At 34.0% G+C, this 17,071-nt stretch overlaps 1 protein-coding gene across 1 annotated transcript in view; it reads left to right on the top strand.

Annotated features, from left to right (window-relative positions):
• The first annotated feature begins 752 nt into the window (after window positions 1-752).
• Window positions 753-17,071, top strand: part of LOC121412000 (calcium/calmodulin-dependent protein kinase type 1D-like) — an 85,692-nt gene continuing 69,373 nt past the window's right edge. The window contains exons 1-2 of the mRNA XM_041604913.1: window positions 753-760; window positions 1,194-1,364. Of these exons, the coding sequence (XP_041460847.1) occupies window positions 753-760; window positions 1,194-1,364 (179 nt within the window). The remainder of the gene's footprint in view (window positions 761-1,193; window positions 1,365-17,071) is intronic.

Genomic DNA, 17,071 nt, shown 5'->3' with positions numbered 1-17,071 from the left:
ACATTACAGTATTAAGTGAATTTAGTTTTATGTTTGAAGAAAACATATAACCTTCACATTTTTTAAAAAATCTTAGTAAATGTCAATCAAATTGCAATATTATTAAATTTGACAATAGTGCAGACTAAATCATTCAAGAATGTGCACCATTATGTATATTCAATTTTTGACAAACCTCTGCGTCAAACAGTAGATAATAGAAAAAACATGTACATTAATTTAGATAATGCATAATTATTATTTATATACCTATAGCTTTCAAGATATAGATATTTATCCATGTTTGTGTCATAAATGATCGTTTCATGTGGGAGGCTTGTGTACACATACATACTGATAACCTAAAAGCTTGACAAGTTACATTTTAATTGAACGAGCACAAAGTACAATTGAATGCCATGATGTCTAAATAGGAAACACTGATTTAGGTTTTTTCATGGGACATTAAACTATTGGGAGTTTCAAGTCCTTATGCAATGCCAGATTGTGGTAGAACTGAACAAACTCCTGCATAAGAATTGGTTTCAACTTCTGAGGGTTTTTTTATGCAAGTCTTAAAATAAAAAATAATTGAACAATTAATATGTAATTGTTGGAACAGCATGGATTCCATCATAGCTATTTTTAAAGATCTACAAACGAAAGAATATCCAGCCATCCAATCCACCTTCCTATTCATTAGCCCACTTCCAGATATTTTTAATACCACCATTTTCTCTAATTAAATTATAGGTGAAGGTCGATTCGGATGGATGGCATGGTAATATTTCTCAGTTGGATGAGCACTGTTAATTAACTAAAATTCATGCAAAGAAAGTAACAGTCTGGTTTCGGACTGAATTATCAATCAGACAGTTGATATGTTTGGAGTACAATGATTTTTGTAATATTTTTATGTAAGTCTACCTATATATGTTTTAATTTCTCCCCTATTTATGAGATATAAATATTTGTTAACAAAATCATTCATGAAAGAAAATGTGCATCTCAGCTGCTGCATAATCTCTCTACCTATGTGAGAATGATTACTTTGTTTCATTTGTATATTACATGTGTATTTTAAATGTTCGTAAGAGTTTTATCACTTAACACTTTTTTATTAGTGTTTATTTTCTTGATAGCTAACTCTTGGCTGTTTGGAACCCATTTTTCATCTACTGTATCGATCAATATTTTTTCCTTTTTTGACAAAGCTATATAATTGTGTGTTTCTTGTTTTTTTCTTTATCCAGAGGTGCTTTTTCAGAGGTTGTGGTAGCAGAGGATAGAAAGAGTGGAGAGTACAGAGCTATAAAATGCATTGAGAAGAAGAAAATCAAAGGAAAAGAGGACACACTGGAGAATGAAATTGCAATCTTAAAGCAGTAAGTTGGCTTGTGTGTAAACACCCCCTCTTGAAGCCCATACCCTTTTTGTCTTACTATCTTTTGGTGTTTTGTTCAGGGAAGATTGTGTTCATTAACAAAAATGTTTTTGCTACACTGCAAAAATAAGGGCATTTCTTTTTGTATACGTGTTGGGCCAATTGTTTGTATTTAGTTATTGGTCCAATAAATTAACAAGTTAATTTTGACTGATTGGTTGAAATTTCTGACATTGTGTTAGTGTTTAATCAACATTTAGTAAAAATTTCAACCAAAATTTGGTCACAATTTTAAAATTGAATTTTGCTAAACCTTTTTTGATCAAATATCAATTTTTTTTTGTCGAACTGTTTCTTATATTCAATGTACATTACATTACCAAAGTTCCTTAACCATCAATATTTGCGATGTATTTCCAACAATTTTGTGGACACTAAATCAGCAGTTTGTGAATGTGGATCTGATTGCTTTGACCCGGCTTGGTTTTAGAAACGTGGAGAGATTATTGAAGACTTTGTGCTGGATTGGATGTGTGGGTCAGTTTTAACCTTATTACTAGGGTCAATTTGTGATCATTGAATAATGGGTATCACAATGAACCCCAAGGGGGTGCATTTTTATAACGATAATTAAATCAGAAATTGGAATGCATCCACCTATACAAAGCATTATGAATAGCTGTACAGTATGACCTCCAAGAGAGTTTGACCATATATATCTGATTTAAATCTAAAAACACATCTTTTCCGCTAACTCCCGCTTGCCAGCACTGGTCTTTTATTGTTTAAATTTTCATTTGCATTTATGTGTGTTTCTATGTTTTATTTCTCCTCTCAATATAATGCGCTTTGTATCTTGTATTAGAAAAGGCGCTATAAAAATGTATTATCATTATTATTTATAGCTGCTATTTAGATTTTGATATTGATATTACTGATAATGAAAACTAAAATTTCACATATTTTGGAGATTAAATCATTGATTTGATATGTTTCTTTCCATAATTTTTCAAAATCATATCACAAGATAGTGCTAATGGTTCATTCAATAATAACATATCAGATCTATTGCCAGCTTTTCCATAAACTTCTCATTCTCCTGGAGATGACAAGAATATCCATGTAGGGCCGATACTTTTCAGCACCAAACACACCATTATGAACAGGAAAATACTGTGAGGACTCCACATTGATAACAATTATACTAATTACTATTGAAGTGATAATGATTATGATGGATGATGATGATAAAAAGGGATATTATATCCTTTCAGGCATTGCATAATAATGATTTAGTTGCTCAAAACTGCTGGGAAACTTACAAGGTCACCAATTATGGTTGGCTAGAGATATTTATAAGAACCAAACTAATTACGAAATTGAGATGTGGGTTATAGTGACACGGCTGTACAAGATGATGATGAGGCTGTGAAATGGTTTCAGTAAGCAAGAGACCTCTGAACAGAGATACACACATTGCTTGCATCACGTTCCTCAATCGATACGATGGCATGCAGGGCATGAGGCTTACATTCATGTATGATTAGACACATTGTAATGTGGCAGGGGGACGTTAACCGGTAAACACCTGCCTCAAGGCTACTCTAGAGTTGGTGGAAAGGGGGTAAATATTGGTGGAGGGGAATGCAGGATTGGCACATGGGGTAATGGAAGAAGGGGGGGGGATGATATTTCACACATCTGTGAATGCCCAAGTAAGCTTTTCTTAAAAAACATTGAGTCGTAAGACCTTGGAAGTGCAATTCTTATTCATATGAGCTTAATGTTAATTGAATTAAAAGAAAAAATGATAAAGTAATTAACTAAGAATCAAAAGAGAATAAAGTCCACCTGGTTTTCACAAATGATAGATAATAACTTGTCTCAAAATGGGAAGAAAATATCTGCTCACAATAATGATTTATAATTTGAAGTGAATGGCTTTAATCACTCAGTAAGTTGACATCTTCATTAGATCATGATATTAATATCAAGTTCGTTCAGCTGTCATTTGTATTTTTCAACAAACAGATATACTATTTAATTTCAGCTGTGATTTTTTTTTTACTACCCCAGCACTATTTCTTCTCATGCCATTAGTTCTAATTGTGATTGAAATTGCAAGAAAATGTACAAGTAAGATGATAAAAATAATGAAAGATATGGGGAAGTTACCAACTGTGATAATAGTCCAATTATCTTACTTATTTTCACACATATGACTGAGACAAGGTTTGTTTCTTACAGTACTATCAATATATAAATGGGAGCATTCTAGCCGAAGGGATTGTTTGCACAATGAGTCTTCTGTCGATACCTTTTCATTTGGAACCCAATGCAAGTACAATTTGTCAAATCATCATGGTTACATTCAATTGGCATGGAACAGGATTGCTTTTATTCTTCTATTCCGACACCAAGGGATACTGGTTTGTTTAGTGAAGCCTCTGCCTGATCTGTCATTTGCATGTTGGTTTTAAATGCAGGGGATTAAGTGTGCAAATGATGGGGAGACACCCACTCTCCTCAGAAGTGGGATTGCAATCTATGTAGATAGGCCTACACAGATGGATGTTAAGACTTGGTTAGGAGGGGAGGAGGGAATGTGTAGATGTGTAGATTGAAGATGAGGTATGAGGAAATGTTGTCCCTTTTAGTTTAAATTCCATTATTTTGCAGATTTTATAAGCTAATGTTTTGAAAAGAATGATGTTGAAGTTTGCCTTCCCTTTCTGAGTGCCAATTTCATAAAATTTAATGTTTTTGTTACAAACTCGGATCAGAATGGTGTGGAGTTTCCTCAACAGAAGATTGATTGACTGACAGTGACAATGATGGTGATCTTGACTATAACGATGAGGGTTATCGTGGTGTCAATAATGTGAAGGTGATGAAATGATGATAATGATATTCAGTGGTGGATCCAGATGGCGCGTAAGGGATGGACGTCTAGTCCATAATGTTGTGAATCAACCATTGAACATTCTTTCTAAATTCTGTAGATTGAAATAAGATTGTGGTCACTGGTCAAGGACTTATCCCAAATTAGATCATTAGTTTCAATCGAATAAGATTGAATTCTAAATCTATGTGATGGGAAGCTCCAATCCCCCAGTGGATTGTTCCATGATCACAATTTATTTCAATCTAAGAATTTTAGAGAGTATACATTAAATTACATGTGGCTAAATCTTGAATAAAATTTTATTTGTGCTCCTTGACCTCTATCCTTTATTTTCAAATTTGCTTTTTGCGCCTTCCCTATTTAGAAATTTGTGATCCACCACTGATTTTAATGATGATGACAGTGGTGGTAAGGAGATGATGATACCTTTTGAAAAGTGTAGGCGAAGAGGGAGGATTATGAATAAGAGATGCAGTGGGGTAAGGAAGAGACTGAAGATGTGGGAATGAGGTGTATAGAAGCTTCATAGAACATTGCAATGCTTGTAGCTCTACATTCATGGTATGATAATGTTTGGATTTATGTATTTGACGAGTAAAGTTGTGCTGATACTTTTGATGTGATACATTTATGTTTGGAAGCAGAAGGGGAGGAATATTTCGATGTTTTGGAAATCAATATTAAGGGCTAATGGCTGTCTAGGCAAGAAGAAGAGTATATAAAAGCATATACATTTCAATGAAGAATATTTTTTAGAGTCCCAACTCCCAAACTTTTGGTCCAGTCATGAAAAAAGGACAATTGTTTTTAGAACAGTTAAGATAAGGAGGGAGATAAAATGTTCTGGGTAAGAGTAATTGTATTATGATGGAATATCTTATTTATGATTGAAAGGGTTTGTGTTTTGGGTACCGTAGTGGTTGTCAGTGGTTTAAAGAATCTCTCACTGAACTTGGGGAGATTGACCCCTCCAAATGGAATGGAAGGCAGGGTTAATCTTTAGAGTTTTTTTTTGCATCATTAAAAGAGAAGTGATTCCCTTTGATATCTTTCTGGCTTTGAGACTGATTAACAGGAAAGCTATTCTTCTGAGAAGTGATTATATTTGACCTTCTTACTTGATGGCACCTTCTCTCTCTGTATGTACCCATTAAAATGATATATGGGTAGTAACAGCTAGTCTTTAATTCTATCCCAAGCCAAAGTTCTGTCCAAGCTCAACATCCTCTCCATAACTGGGCAAAGTTTCTGATTGTGCTTCAGAATTGAGGAGCTGCTATTCTTCAATTAATTTTGATGATAACTATAGATGTACCACTGGCTATTCTAGTCTTATACACATGAAGCCCATAGTGTGCCATTTGCATAGCAACTTTCTTGTATATTGTGGCCCTCATTTGTTAGCATATTCTACATTTTACATGTATATAATTTAAAGCCTGCATAAACCTTTTAGAGGGCCTATCATGTGAAAGAGTACTAGTTATCATTCTATCGCACTCATAAGAAAGTACAGTGACCTTTTTTGTCATCTATTGATTCTTTGTGAAAATTCAAATATTTATATTTTGATAGTTAGCTCCATGTTTTTTTTTTTGGGGGGGTAAATCTTGCAAATCTATAGCAATTGCATTTCATTCCATTTTAAAAGTCTGTATTGTGCAGTCATATTAATATTGTAATTAATATCTACCTAAGATAATCTATAATGGATCATTGTTATACTAATAATCATCATCATTAAAAATTGATATGAATGAAAATTGATCAGTATCTCCACTGATAAGAGAAGATAATGAATCAAAATGTAGATCAATGATTTGAGAGGAGGGAAGAGTAATGGTATTTATAAGAGAAACATAAAATAAGCGGGTTAGTGAAAAAGTGACACAAAGAAGTCTCTGTCAAATTGGGAAATATTCCTAAGTTGCTTTTAATGAAAATGCTGGATAGCCAATTGACACATTGAGTTTGTTCTATATTGCTGGGTCTTACAATTGAAACTATTTTCTATTGCATGTAAGTGAACATGCTAATGGTTATGAGTACTCAAGTAGATGGTCCACCTTTTCTTTTTTGATAATCAATCGATCAAGGACAATTGATGTGGTAATATACATGTAGATTGGAAAATATGCTTGCTTGCGTGATAATAGTATGACCCCTCTTATATAAGCAACCCATTTTTTCATTGACGTGTTTTCTAAATGAACGCATTTGTGTGTGGGAGGGGGAATCTGATTATTTGCCCTTTTCCAGATGAATTTTGTTGCTTTTTGTTGATATTTTGTTTGGCACACTGTGACAATGTTTGCTGCTTATAGACATACATCTAGTCTTATAGAATAAAGTGTAAGTGACAAAGCAAGGTTATGTAGCATTGTGAGTGTGCAGGTTCTGTATTGAAGGCAAACACTAGAGGCCTCTGGGCCCCATCACATACGAAAGACAGAGAGGCATACCAAGTGATATTGATATGAACATATGTAATAGGTCACCACTGATGATGGGAAGGCCAGGCCTCGGAAAACTAGAACCTGTCTCCTCTTGTCTTCGCAGCTCCCGGCCTGCTTCGCCAGACATCCAGATGTGATTCTGGTTGCTAGGTCAACACAGTATAGGCCTGCCGATGTTTGTGGTCTTGCCACCTCAGACCAACCACATGGAGTTGGACATGCTGAGCCATCTCAGTGTCTGTCTATTTCTAGCTTTGCAAAATGTTAATTGCTTGGTGGTCATGTGCAAATCAAGACTTGCCAGACTCAGAAAATATGTTGTTAGACCAAGTTAGACTGCATGGCCAGTTCGGCACTGTCTGCTATTGGTTCTGTGTTAGTTGTAACATTGCTTCAGTATCTTGTTCATGACAGAGTATGGGATTTGTGTAGTTTTTCCTTGTTATCAACTTGCAGTATAAGTTCTTTGTACAATATTACTGTTACTTTATTCAGTTGCAATATATTCTTTTAAAGGAATATGTCTGCAATAGTGGTGTAGAATTTCCTCTTATGAGGATACAAGCCTTGTAACATATTTTTTGGTGTTTTTAAAATTACATTTGCTTTAACATAAATGCTGATATTTTGAAAACAAGCACATGAACCCCTAATTTCTCTACAACCATGCCAAATTTGGAGAAAAGAACATGGGTTTTAAATAAAGTGCAGTATTTATTGCACTTCTTAAATTTCTCATATAAATTTAAATTTTCAAAATAAGTTTTTGTTGCCTTTTACACCTTATGTTGAAAACTGAACTACTACTCTTAAAACAGACCTTGCAAATGGATGAACTTCAAAGCTCGATCGAAAACAAAAATATCAAGCACATTAACCCATGTTAATTTTTGCATATTTTGAATAATTAGGTGCTAAAGCAACTTTATGCAAAATTTGGTTAAAATATGATGGATTTCATTTCAACTGTGGAATTTCCTTAAGATCCACAGTGTGATGACTTCATAATACTGGATAATTACTTGAAAGATAACATTTTATGTCCATTAACTGCAATATACATGTAGCCTCTGGATTGCCCATCTTTCATGTAGGCCTAATGATACATGTACATGGAGCCTATCCCTCTCGAAAAACACCTGTCGAAATACAGCATTTAAGTTCTTAAATCCCATCAGTTGTGTCGCCCCCACCATTTTGGTGGTTTTGAGCTTGAGGGGGTGGGGTTTCAGAGAATGAATTTTCCATGAGATTGAGGTGGGCAGGTACTTCCAGTGAAAGTCTAGCCCCAGGGAGTTTGATTTTGGGCAGAAGGTATAGATGCATGTAATTTGGTGTTCAATATTATGATGTGGATCTAGGAGGGATTTAGTCAGTTTTATGCAATGTGGATATATCTTACCAACTCCACTCATGATATGAGTTGAGTTCAATTTAAAGAGTGAAATTTAACACAGTTCATCACAATCTGCTTAAAAATATGATAGTTATATCATTTTCCCCTACACACTTTAAAATGGTAGGCATGCATGTGATATGAAGCCTACATGACTTGCAAAGCTAATTATCATCTTCTATGACGTATTATTTTTCCTCTCATAATTTTCTAGAAGCTAAATAATGACCTTAGTAATTATTGCATGGTGAGTCAACACTATGTTTACATTCTTGAAATAGAATAACTTCATTTAAACAAATGAGCTTGATTGACCAGGTACTAGTAGTTGTTGGGAGGAATCCCTGGATTCACTGTGTTACCAATATCTGAAAAGCCATTTTGAGAAATAGTTTGGTGAAGATGGATGATAATTCTTGTTCTATTATGCCAGTTTTAAGTGTCTTGGCAGAAAAGGTCCCTTGAACTAAGCCAAAAGAGGAAAGATAAGGTGAAGAAGTTGCCAGATCGGTTAAGCTAAAGTCCTGACTGATTGATCTGCACCCCATGATGACATTGGTAATACCATTAACCTAGTTCAGAGATGAGTTAATTTTCAGCTAAGCTTGTTAGCATGTCAGTGGGTCTAGTAGCCATGAAAGCAAGGGCTGTGAATTCTGTCATGGTTTGTCCAAGTGATCCATTGATTATATTTTTGTGAAACGATCAATATGATCACTTTCAACCCACCCCAAACAGATTTACATCTTAATAAGGAAAGTTAAAGAGTCTAATATATTTCTTATTAAATAATTCAATGAAATTAAAAGAAGGAAGTGTTACATATAATAATGTATTAACATTTTGCAGTATATAGTAGCCTATAATAATTAAAAGCTTGGCACCATTTACAGAAGTTTTTTGAAATTTTTTTACTTTCATTATATATTCATTAGAAAGTCTATCATACTAGTTCATAGGAGGATTGTAAATCATCATTATTTCAAGTTAATTCAATATACTTTGTGAATGTAAATGAGTGAAAATTTTCTTCTGCTGACTTTACAACCCATTTTACTATACACGTAAGGTGCAGTATGGTCCTGTTGCTTTCAAATCTTTAGCAACCTGCTACAGCATACATATTATGTATTATCACCTGTATCAGATATCTGGGCTGGTCATTTACAAAACTATATTGCCCAACATTTTCTGAATATCAGGAAAGGATATTGTTTGTATTTTCCCTGGTCTCAATGCGGGTATTGACTTTGCATGCAGAGAAGATGCAAAATATACAGGTCTTTGTATTTTCCCTGGTCTCACATCCTGGCATTTGAGGATGCATATGAATCAATACGCTTCATAATGACTCGCGCACCAACAATCTTTCGGGGAGCATCAAATATATTGCCCTTAAAAGACCCATATTGCCCTCGTCTAAAAACTCTCAACAGAGCCATTGTATCAATGGCTCTGAATAGAGATATCCATCCGTATAAACGTTTTATGTATTTACATTTAATCTCATATCTTGTAGAATGTATTTTGTTGTGATTTTATATCGTAATTAAAACCAAACCAAATATGATACTTTTGCTGGCAATATATTTGATGTTCCCCTCAAGGCCAGTCCATATTATATTATTATTTTTGTTGATTTTTTTTATTTCCTAGTATTATGTTTCATTTTATTTAATTTTTCATTTATTTATATTTATTCATTCATTTATTTGTTTATTTATTCATTTATGTATTTACTTACTCATTTATTTATTTCCTTTTTTTAATTGTATAATTACTATTTTTTTGGGGGGGGGACTGTTACTATGATTAAAAAGAACCTAATACCTAATAATTTGCACCAATTTCAGTTTTCATCTATTTGTATGTTATTTCACACACAAATTCATCATGAATTGTATGCTCTCTTCAGAACCCATTTCTTTTCTAGACAAACTTCATGAAAACATGTGGCCATTAGTATATGATCGTAGGTCTATTGTGAATTATGAGTTAAAACTCTGTCGACAAATAAAATTTATATTTAATGGAACGAACCAGAATCAGCATGAACTTCCACACAAAAAAATAAAAAAATTTTGTTAATTGTTACATGTATCTCAGTATATTTCCCATTCTTATTAATGACGGAATTCTTTGGCAAAAATATTACTATGGAAATTTTCAGTATGTGAACTGGTCAATGCTATCGCTATTCTCAGATGATGAAATCCACATGTTTTTTTTTCCATATTGGTAAAATAAAATAAAAAAAAGAAAGAAACATTTCTGAATTGATCTTGAGCTACATCCATGAATGATTCAAATACATGGTATGGAGAAACCCCACAAAATAATAAATAAGCTTTTTGGAGTGTAAGCTCTTGCTATTATACATTATCTGTCATGAAGTCCTTGAATACTAGGTTTGGATGGTATGAATCACCTGTGAGTGGGTTTTTCTTGACACCATGCTTGTATTGTGTGGTGTTGAGATAAACACATGTAGAATTGATCTTATACTATCAAGGTGTGGCTAATGAAAGCACTTTATCATGCAGCCTTGTTGCTCTCATGAATAATTACGCTGTATTTTGCTCTTTATTGCCTTATTGATTTTTGCTCCCTTTCAATAAATGCCTGCTGAGAAAACCATTTAAAAGAAGTCTATACTGGATCTTCTTGTACGTGTTGTATTTTCTCTACTGACATTACTGAAATAACTATCTGATACAGTACTATTGCTCCATGTGTGCATATTCTCCATTTATGCGTCCCTCGTTGAATGTTTCTTGGTTTTTATTTTCAAATTTGTGTTTAGGTAGGCCTTCTACATAGCCTACAATGCAGATATTCTATTATGTCAATTATTCTATTCTCTTCTATAAAATTGTAGAATAAAAAGTTACAATAAAAACCTAAAAAAATTTACCTTTGGAAAAAAGTATCTGTGATATTAAGAATTCAAAAAACTGCAAACAATTTGAATAATGTGCAGATTTGTTATCTTGTGATTATTAAAAGTCAACTGCAAAAGGGGATCTTAAATAGACTTGGTTATGTTTTATTTGCTACTCAGACCATTTTGTTCATGCTTATAAGTTCAAGAACTCTTCTCTTGCAATGGTGAGGTTTTGATTTATATGAATGTAGGAAATATATATGGAGTTTTTTTTAGGCCTGAACAATTTCTTGCAAATTAATTGTTATTTTGATGACTGAGTGGGTCTTAAAGTATCTTGTATCTTACTGCTGGTCTTGCTTTTATCAAAGTACATGCATTTATAACATTGGTGGTTGGGGGGAGGGGCTCTCACCCCCCCAAAAAAAAAAATAATAATAATGACCAAGAAAAAAGAGAAAAGGAAAGGGATAAGTGGAAATATGATTTTATTTTCCAAATCTCATGTCAAAATCCATCACAATCATGGATTTTTGTAATAAAATTGTTGGCTCATTACTCCACTGTTTATAATGCAGTGAACCTGAAACCTTAAAAATATATTTCCAATGCTTCCTCATGCATTAAAGAGTGACTGACAGTATTGGTTGGTTCGATAGGTAATTCTTTTCTGAGGGAAAAAGTACTTCTCAAAATAATCAGATAGATGAATAATATTGAAAAACTGACAGATCTTATTTGTAAATGTGATTGTTATTATTTTGATTAATCACAAATATCATTTTACATAGAAAATGAAAGGCATTTCAAATAAATGTCACCTGATAAGTGTAGGCCTTTATTTAAATGTCTTATAAATGTAGATGTAATATATGCAGTTTAAGCAAGTGGAAAACTCTGTTATACTAAGAACACCATTTAGACAGTCTCACTTTGAGACTCCATCTCCATTTAAAACAAGCAAATCCCATGGCTGAAAAGACAGATTTGACATGGATGAAGATGATTTTGGGGAGCTACATGGAGATTTTCATCTGGACGTAAACATAAGCATTCCCATAATGCATGTTTGTGGGTTCCATCTTTAACGAAATCCTGCTTGGCCATCTGTCTGTGTCTGTCATACACTTGTAGTGCAGTTGCATGAATGAATACAGTCTGGACTGGCAGTATTCAATTAGTGTTTGAAATATGTTTCCAGAATCCACATGCCTTTGGTTTTCATTTTATTTTTGTAAATGAATGAATAAATAATGAAGTGAGAAACACTGGTTCAGTAGCACTTGAGGAGGCATATGAAGTACTTTTTTCTGAGGGACAAATCTTGCAATACGAATCGTGTTTTAAGATTCACAAAGGGAATTAAAATATACTTGAAATGCATGTGCTTGAAAGTTTTGAAGGGTGAATTACATATCATCAATGGATCTAAAGTTTCCTTAAATTTCGCTGGAAAAAGTCCTTGTTTTCAGAAATTTATAAAATGTTTGTCCTCATCTATGATCAGAATGGCTATATCTTTTTCTGATGAATAAATGAGTTTTGTCCTGTTTTCATAGGAATTTGAAAAAAATGTCCTGAAATGCTTGATCACTCATGACAGCATATTGCTAAAAAAAAAACCATTGAAGAACCTGTTAGTGAATGCGGGATATTTATTCAACAATAGCAATTTAGCCAAATTTTCTTCTGCTTTTTATCCAATGCTAAAAAAAAATACATGAGGCACCAAATGATTTTGTATCATTATAAAAAATGCTTGTATAATCAAATCAACGTATAAGATAAGTGTCATAATCATATATACGTCATGATAATATTGACTTCCAGTATAAAAGGACATCCCTTTTATTTTTTTACCTAGAAGCATAGTTGGGGGTGATTGTATGACAACACACAAAAATATATACAGAGCTAGACAGGAAGAATTGAAGCTTGAAGCTTGCACCGAAAGGAACTACTTGTACGTCATTGGAATGACATCATCACTTGTTCATTTCATGAGGTCTGTCGTTGCATTAGCATCGCGTTCTATCTCCATGTCCAGTTATTTTATCCTCCATGCAACATTTCCTCGAGTAAGATAAACAAGATGTTTGGTGTGATCTTTTAAAGTGATTAATGAAGGGGCAACATTGAAAGATTAGCTCCTGCATCAGAACAACTGTGATGCAGTTTGGTTTTATTGCGGTAGATAGAGGGGAGGATTAGGGATGGGAGAGGCGTTATATGATTTGATGTAAGGTAGGGAGGGGGCAGAAATGAAAAATTATTCCATCTCAGGCGATGCGCATGTTTTCAGTGTAACAAAAACTCAAGGAGTGGGGCGGGGGATAAAGTAAAGTGATAGCCTGAAAATTATACTTAATTATTGAATAGAGCTACATGTTGGACCAGCATTTTCCCTAGAAATGTTGCTACAAAGTGAAAAAAAATGCTAAAACCTGACATTATACATACCTAACACTAACCTGAATCTAAGTACTAGTACTCTTTAAAATTAAATTAAAACCCTTACTCCGTTTAACCTCAGCACTTAATTTATTAAAAAAAAACTTTATTAAAAAAAACAGGGACAGCCTTTTTGGAGCTAAATGTGTTAATCCCAGGACAAGCTTCAATTAACCAAATGCATACTGTTAATGGGTGATCTTTGCTTTCTGTGTTTCTTGGCTCCAGATATTATTCTGAAAATGTTTCCTATGGCTTTAAAGTGTGAAAAGGGTTTTGATATCGGGAGTTGAATGATGAAACGTAAGTTAAGTGGGATTATTTCGGATGTAATTTGTGTGAGATCTTACCTTCCTTCCCTTTGTTCTCTTCCATGTCCCATGTATATCTCCCAGCCTCCCTTGGCAGTATTCTGATAATTAAACCTAGTTTAAACTGGAATATTAAACCACACTTCTATGGATGCTGGGCTTTACAATCTTTCTTCCATATTTGTGGCAAGTATAATGTATCAATTAATTGAAATTAATAATTTCTGTGCATTCATATTCTTCCCATATTATGTCTAAATTAATTTTTTGACAACTTTTTGCAGCAGGATAAGAATAATTTTTAACTGCTAAATTAGTTGACAACTGGCACTCCATAAGTGTAGTCTAAGTTAACCAAGATTTAACTAGCCCATGCCTGTATTCAACTGGGTTTGTGTAAATCAACAATATATACATGAGCTTTATGGTTGTCCATATCATCCATTTTGCGCTGTGTTGTTTCTCCCAATAAAAATAGGTTTATAAGTAGCAAGTGTCATTTCTTAGTTGTGATATTTCCTTGAAATGTATTGCCCCAATAGGTGGTTTCAGACCGCCTCGAAGTTCGTCAGTTCCAGGTGTTCTCTGATCGGGAAATTTACCCCGATCAGAAAATACCAGGTATTTTGGTAATGTGACAGCAAACTACGCGTAATCTCCCCGAAAGAAAATACCCGCGAAATAGTAGGTACTTGGCGAAATAACAAGAACTTTCGTGGGGATTTTTCCAAGGTCGCAGGTATTTTGGTGGTGTGAAAGCAAATTACGGGAACTTTTAGCCCAGCGTGTCGTTGGGCGCGGCGCAGTGGGTGGCTGCTGGGCCAGTGATTTTGAATCTCGCGCCTTGCCTGCTTCTCAGACCATACTATGCACATGCTCGTAACTTCAGGAACTTATCCGGAAGGGTATGTTTCGGGGCGGTGTGAATGCAGGAATAATTAATGGGTATTTTTTAGCCTAAAAAAGTTCTTGTAATTTAATGGGGATTCTTGTGATCGAGGTGGTTTGATACCACCTAATGATATTTGCCAGTATTTTTTTTAGAACATGAAAACCTTTTTCCATGGAGTAGCTATCAAGCATGAATTTTCTGCATGATTTAAAGCAGCTATTACATTGAATCATCCTGCCATTGGGCAGTGTTTGTATTGATAGCATAATTTGTTGAGTCAATTCCCCTGTCCATACCCCTTAACTTCTCGTCCAGACAATTTATCAGTCTGTCGCTCCTTTCACCCGTTCAAAAATCTCTGATTGCTTGTCTGGGGCAATAATGGATGTTGTAAGTTGCTTTCAGTCCAAACAGTGGGCTAGCTTTAGTGTGACCAATAGCTCTTGTTAGAAAATAAACAGTCAGTGTCACTTTAAAACACAGGGTGGAAATTCATTGGTTTATTCTAATAACGACACTTTTGATAAGTCAATTTCTTAATATATTTATGTTAGAAGAATTTCATCAAAATATGGAATATGAAAAAATAAGTGCTTTTGAAAATTGCAGGATAATGAAAGATGTAAATTAGATTCAGTTGTCATACAACTAAACAGTTTTGCTTGAGGTTTTTATAATTGAATATGTTATTCACTGCTTTATTTATATCATTGCAGAGTGTTAGTGGTCATATTCATAATGCAATGAAGAATGTAGTCTATTGATTAATGTGTGAGACCATTTATACTGTTAGCTTTGACCTCCACTTTTTAAAGGTCATACAACTTTCACTTATATGGCTTTTCCTCTGCATTTCATTTAAAACAGTTTTATGTAAGGATAAATTCCTCCTTTGAGAATTACTGAAAGATAAAAGTACGAAAAAAGAACACAGTATATGGCCTACGTGACCCACAGTGTGTTAATAGTGGGAAACACAATGTGGATATATCTTCACACTGTTTGGTTTGAACACTCTGACAGTGGGAATCGCATAGGTAGGTCTGTAAACAATGTCAAAATATGTGGCACTTTGTTGTTCCAGAAACAATTTGTCAATTGTTTCTTATAAGTATCACAGTATATATCTGATGCTTTGTTTGTCAGTGAGAATGCAAAATTTCTCTGAAAGTACTCTTCATTTAAACATTGTATTTTTCAAATCTATTGTCATATGTTGATGAAGAGGTGCTTTTCTTTTAAACATTGTTTTTGTTAATCCCTCCAAAAAGTGCATTGATTCTTGCATGGTTGAGAATATTTACTGATTTCTCTGTGTGAAAAGCTCTGCATAAAGACCTACAACAACCTGAGGCACGTGTACAGATTATTGTTCTCCAATCTCACCAGGCTCTCGCCTCTATGGAAAGTACTTGTTGTGTAGTCTGTTGTGATTTTAAAGGTAGGCCTACAGTACTAGCCTAAGTAGGTCGTATACTTGTTCTGATTTTAAGGAGCCACCAAATTAATTTTTTATTTTCTATAGCCTGTAGGACAATTTTAAAGTTGCAAGTGCTGTGATAAGTAGTTAGTGTGCATTGTTTATAAGGACCTACTGCATGTATAGTAAGTAGCAAGTGCTCTTATTTTAAGTAAATATTAAATTACCCTCTGCTCTGGTTTTCATTACCCACCTTACTTATTTTAAGTGGGAAGTACACAGTTTTTAAGATGCAAGTGAACACTATCTTCATAAGATATGAACACACTAAGATATTTCTCACTAAAGATTACACCTTTGTATAGAAGTGGAATTCCCCTGAAACCAAAGAGATTCTTAATTACTTAATATGATTTATTCTTGTTCATTGAATTATGTGTACAGAGTCTAATAAAATATTTAAAGAGCGTTCAAATTCATTTCATAATTGAAGCCAAGGCTTTGTTAATAGTTTTTGAAGAGTTTGTGCATAGATTCTCTGCCATTTTTGTCAGGCGATGTATTGTTATTCAGATGCTCTTAAACCCAAAACTGTTCTAAACCCAAAGTGAATAAGCAGCACACATCTTTCAATGAACTAGTATTAATGTACAATCTGCAACTTGGTCTACTGCAATAAGGGATGGGGTAAATAAAGGGGCTTTCACACTCTTGCGATCGTTTGTGATCATTTGGTCATAATATATTATGTTGCACACAATCGCAATAGTTGCAAGCAGTCGCACCACTGATTGTGAAAGGGACTTAAGAGAGAAATTAATCAACATCTTTGATAAAAAAAATGTGTATTTTCAAAATCATTTTCTTATAACAGATTTATCCAAAATCTGTCACCATCTGAAGCTCAGTTTGCCTTCTTTTGCATTTACGTGTATGATTATTATCATGCACACTTTGGACTAAATTTGGACTAAATGCTAGTAATTTTCATGG

Source organism: Lytechinus variegatus, chromosome 3, assembly GCF_018143015.1.
Source record: "Lytechinus variegatus isolate NC3 chromosome 3, Lvar_3.0, whole genome shotgun sequence".
NCBI classification, from domain to species: Eukaryota; Metazoa; Echinodermata; class Echinoidea; order Temnopleuroida; family Toxopneustidae; genus Lytechinus; species Lytechinus variegatus.
Note: the sequence above shows the minus strand (reverse complement) of the source record. Positions and strands in the feature narration are given on the sequence as shown.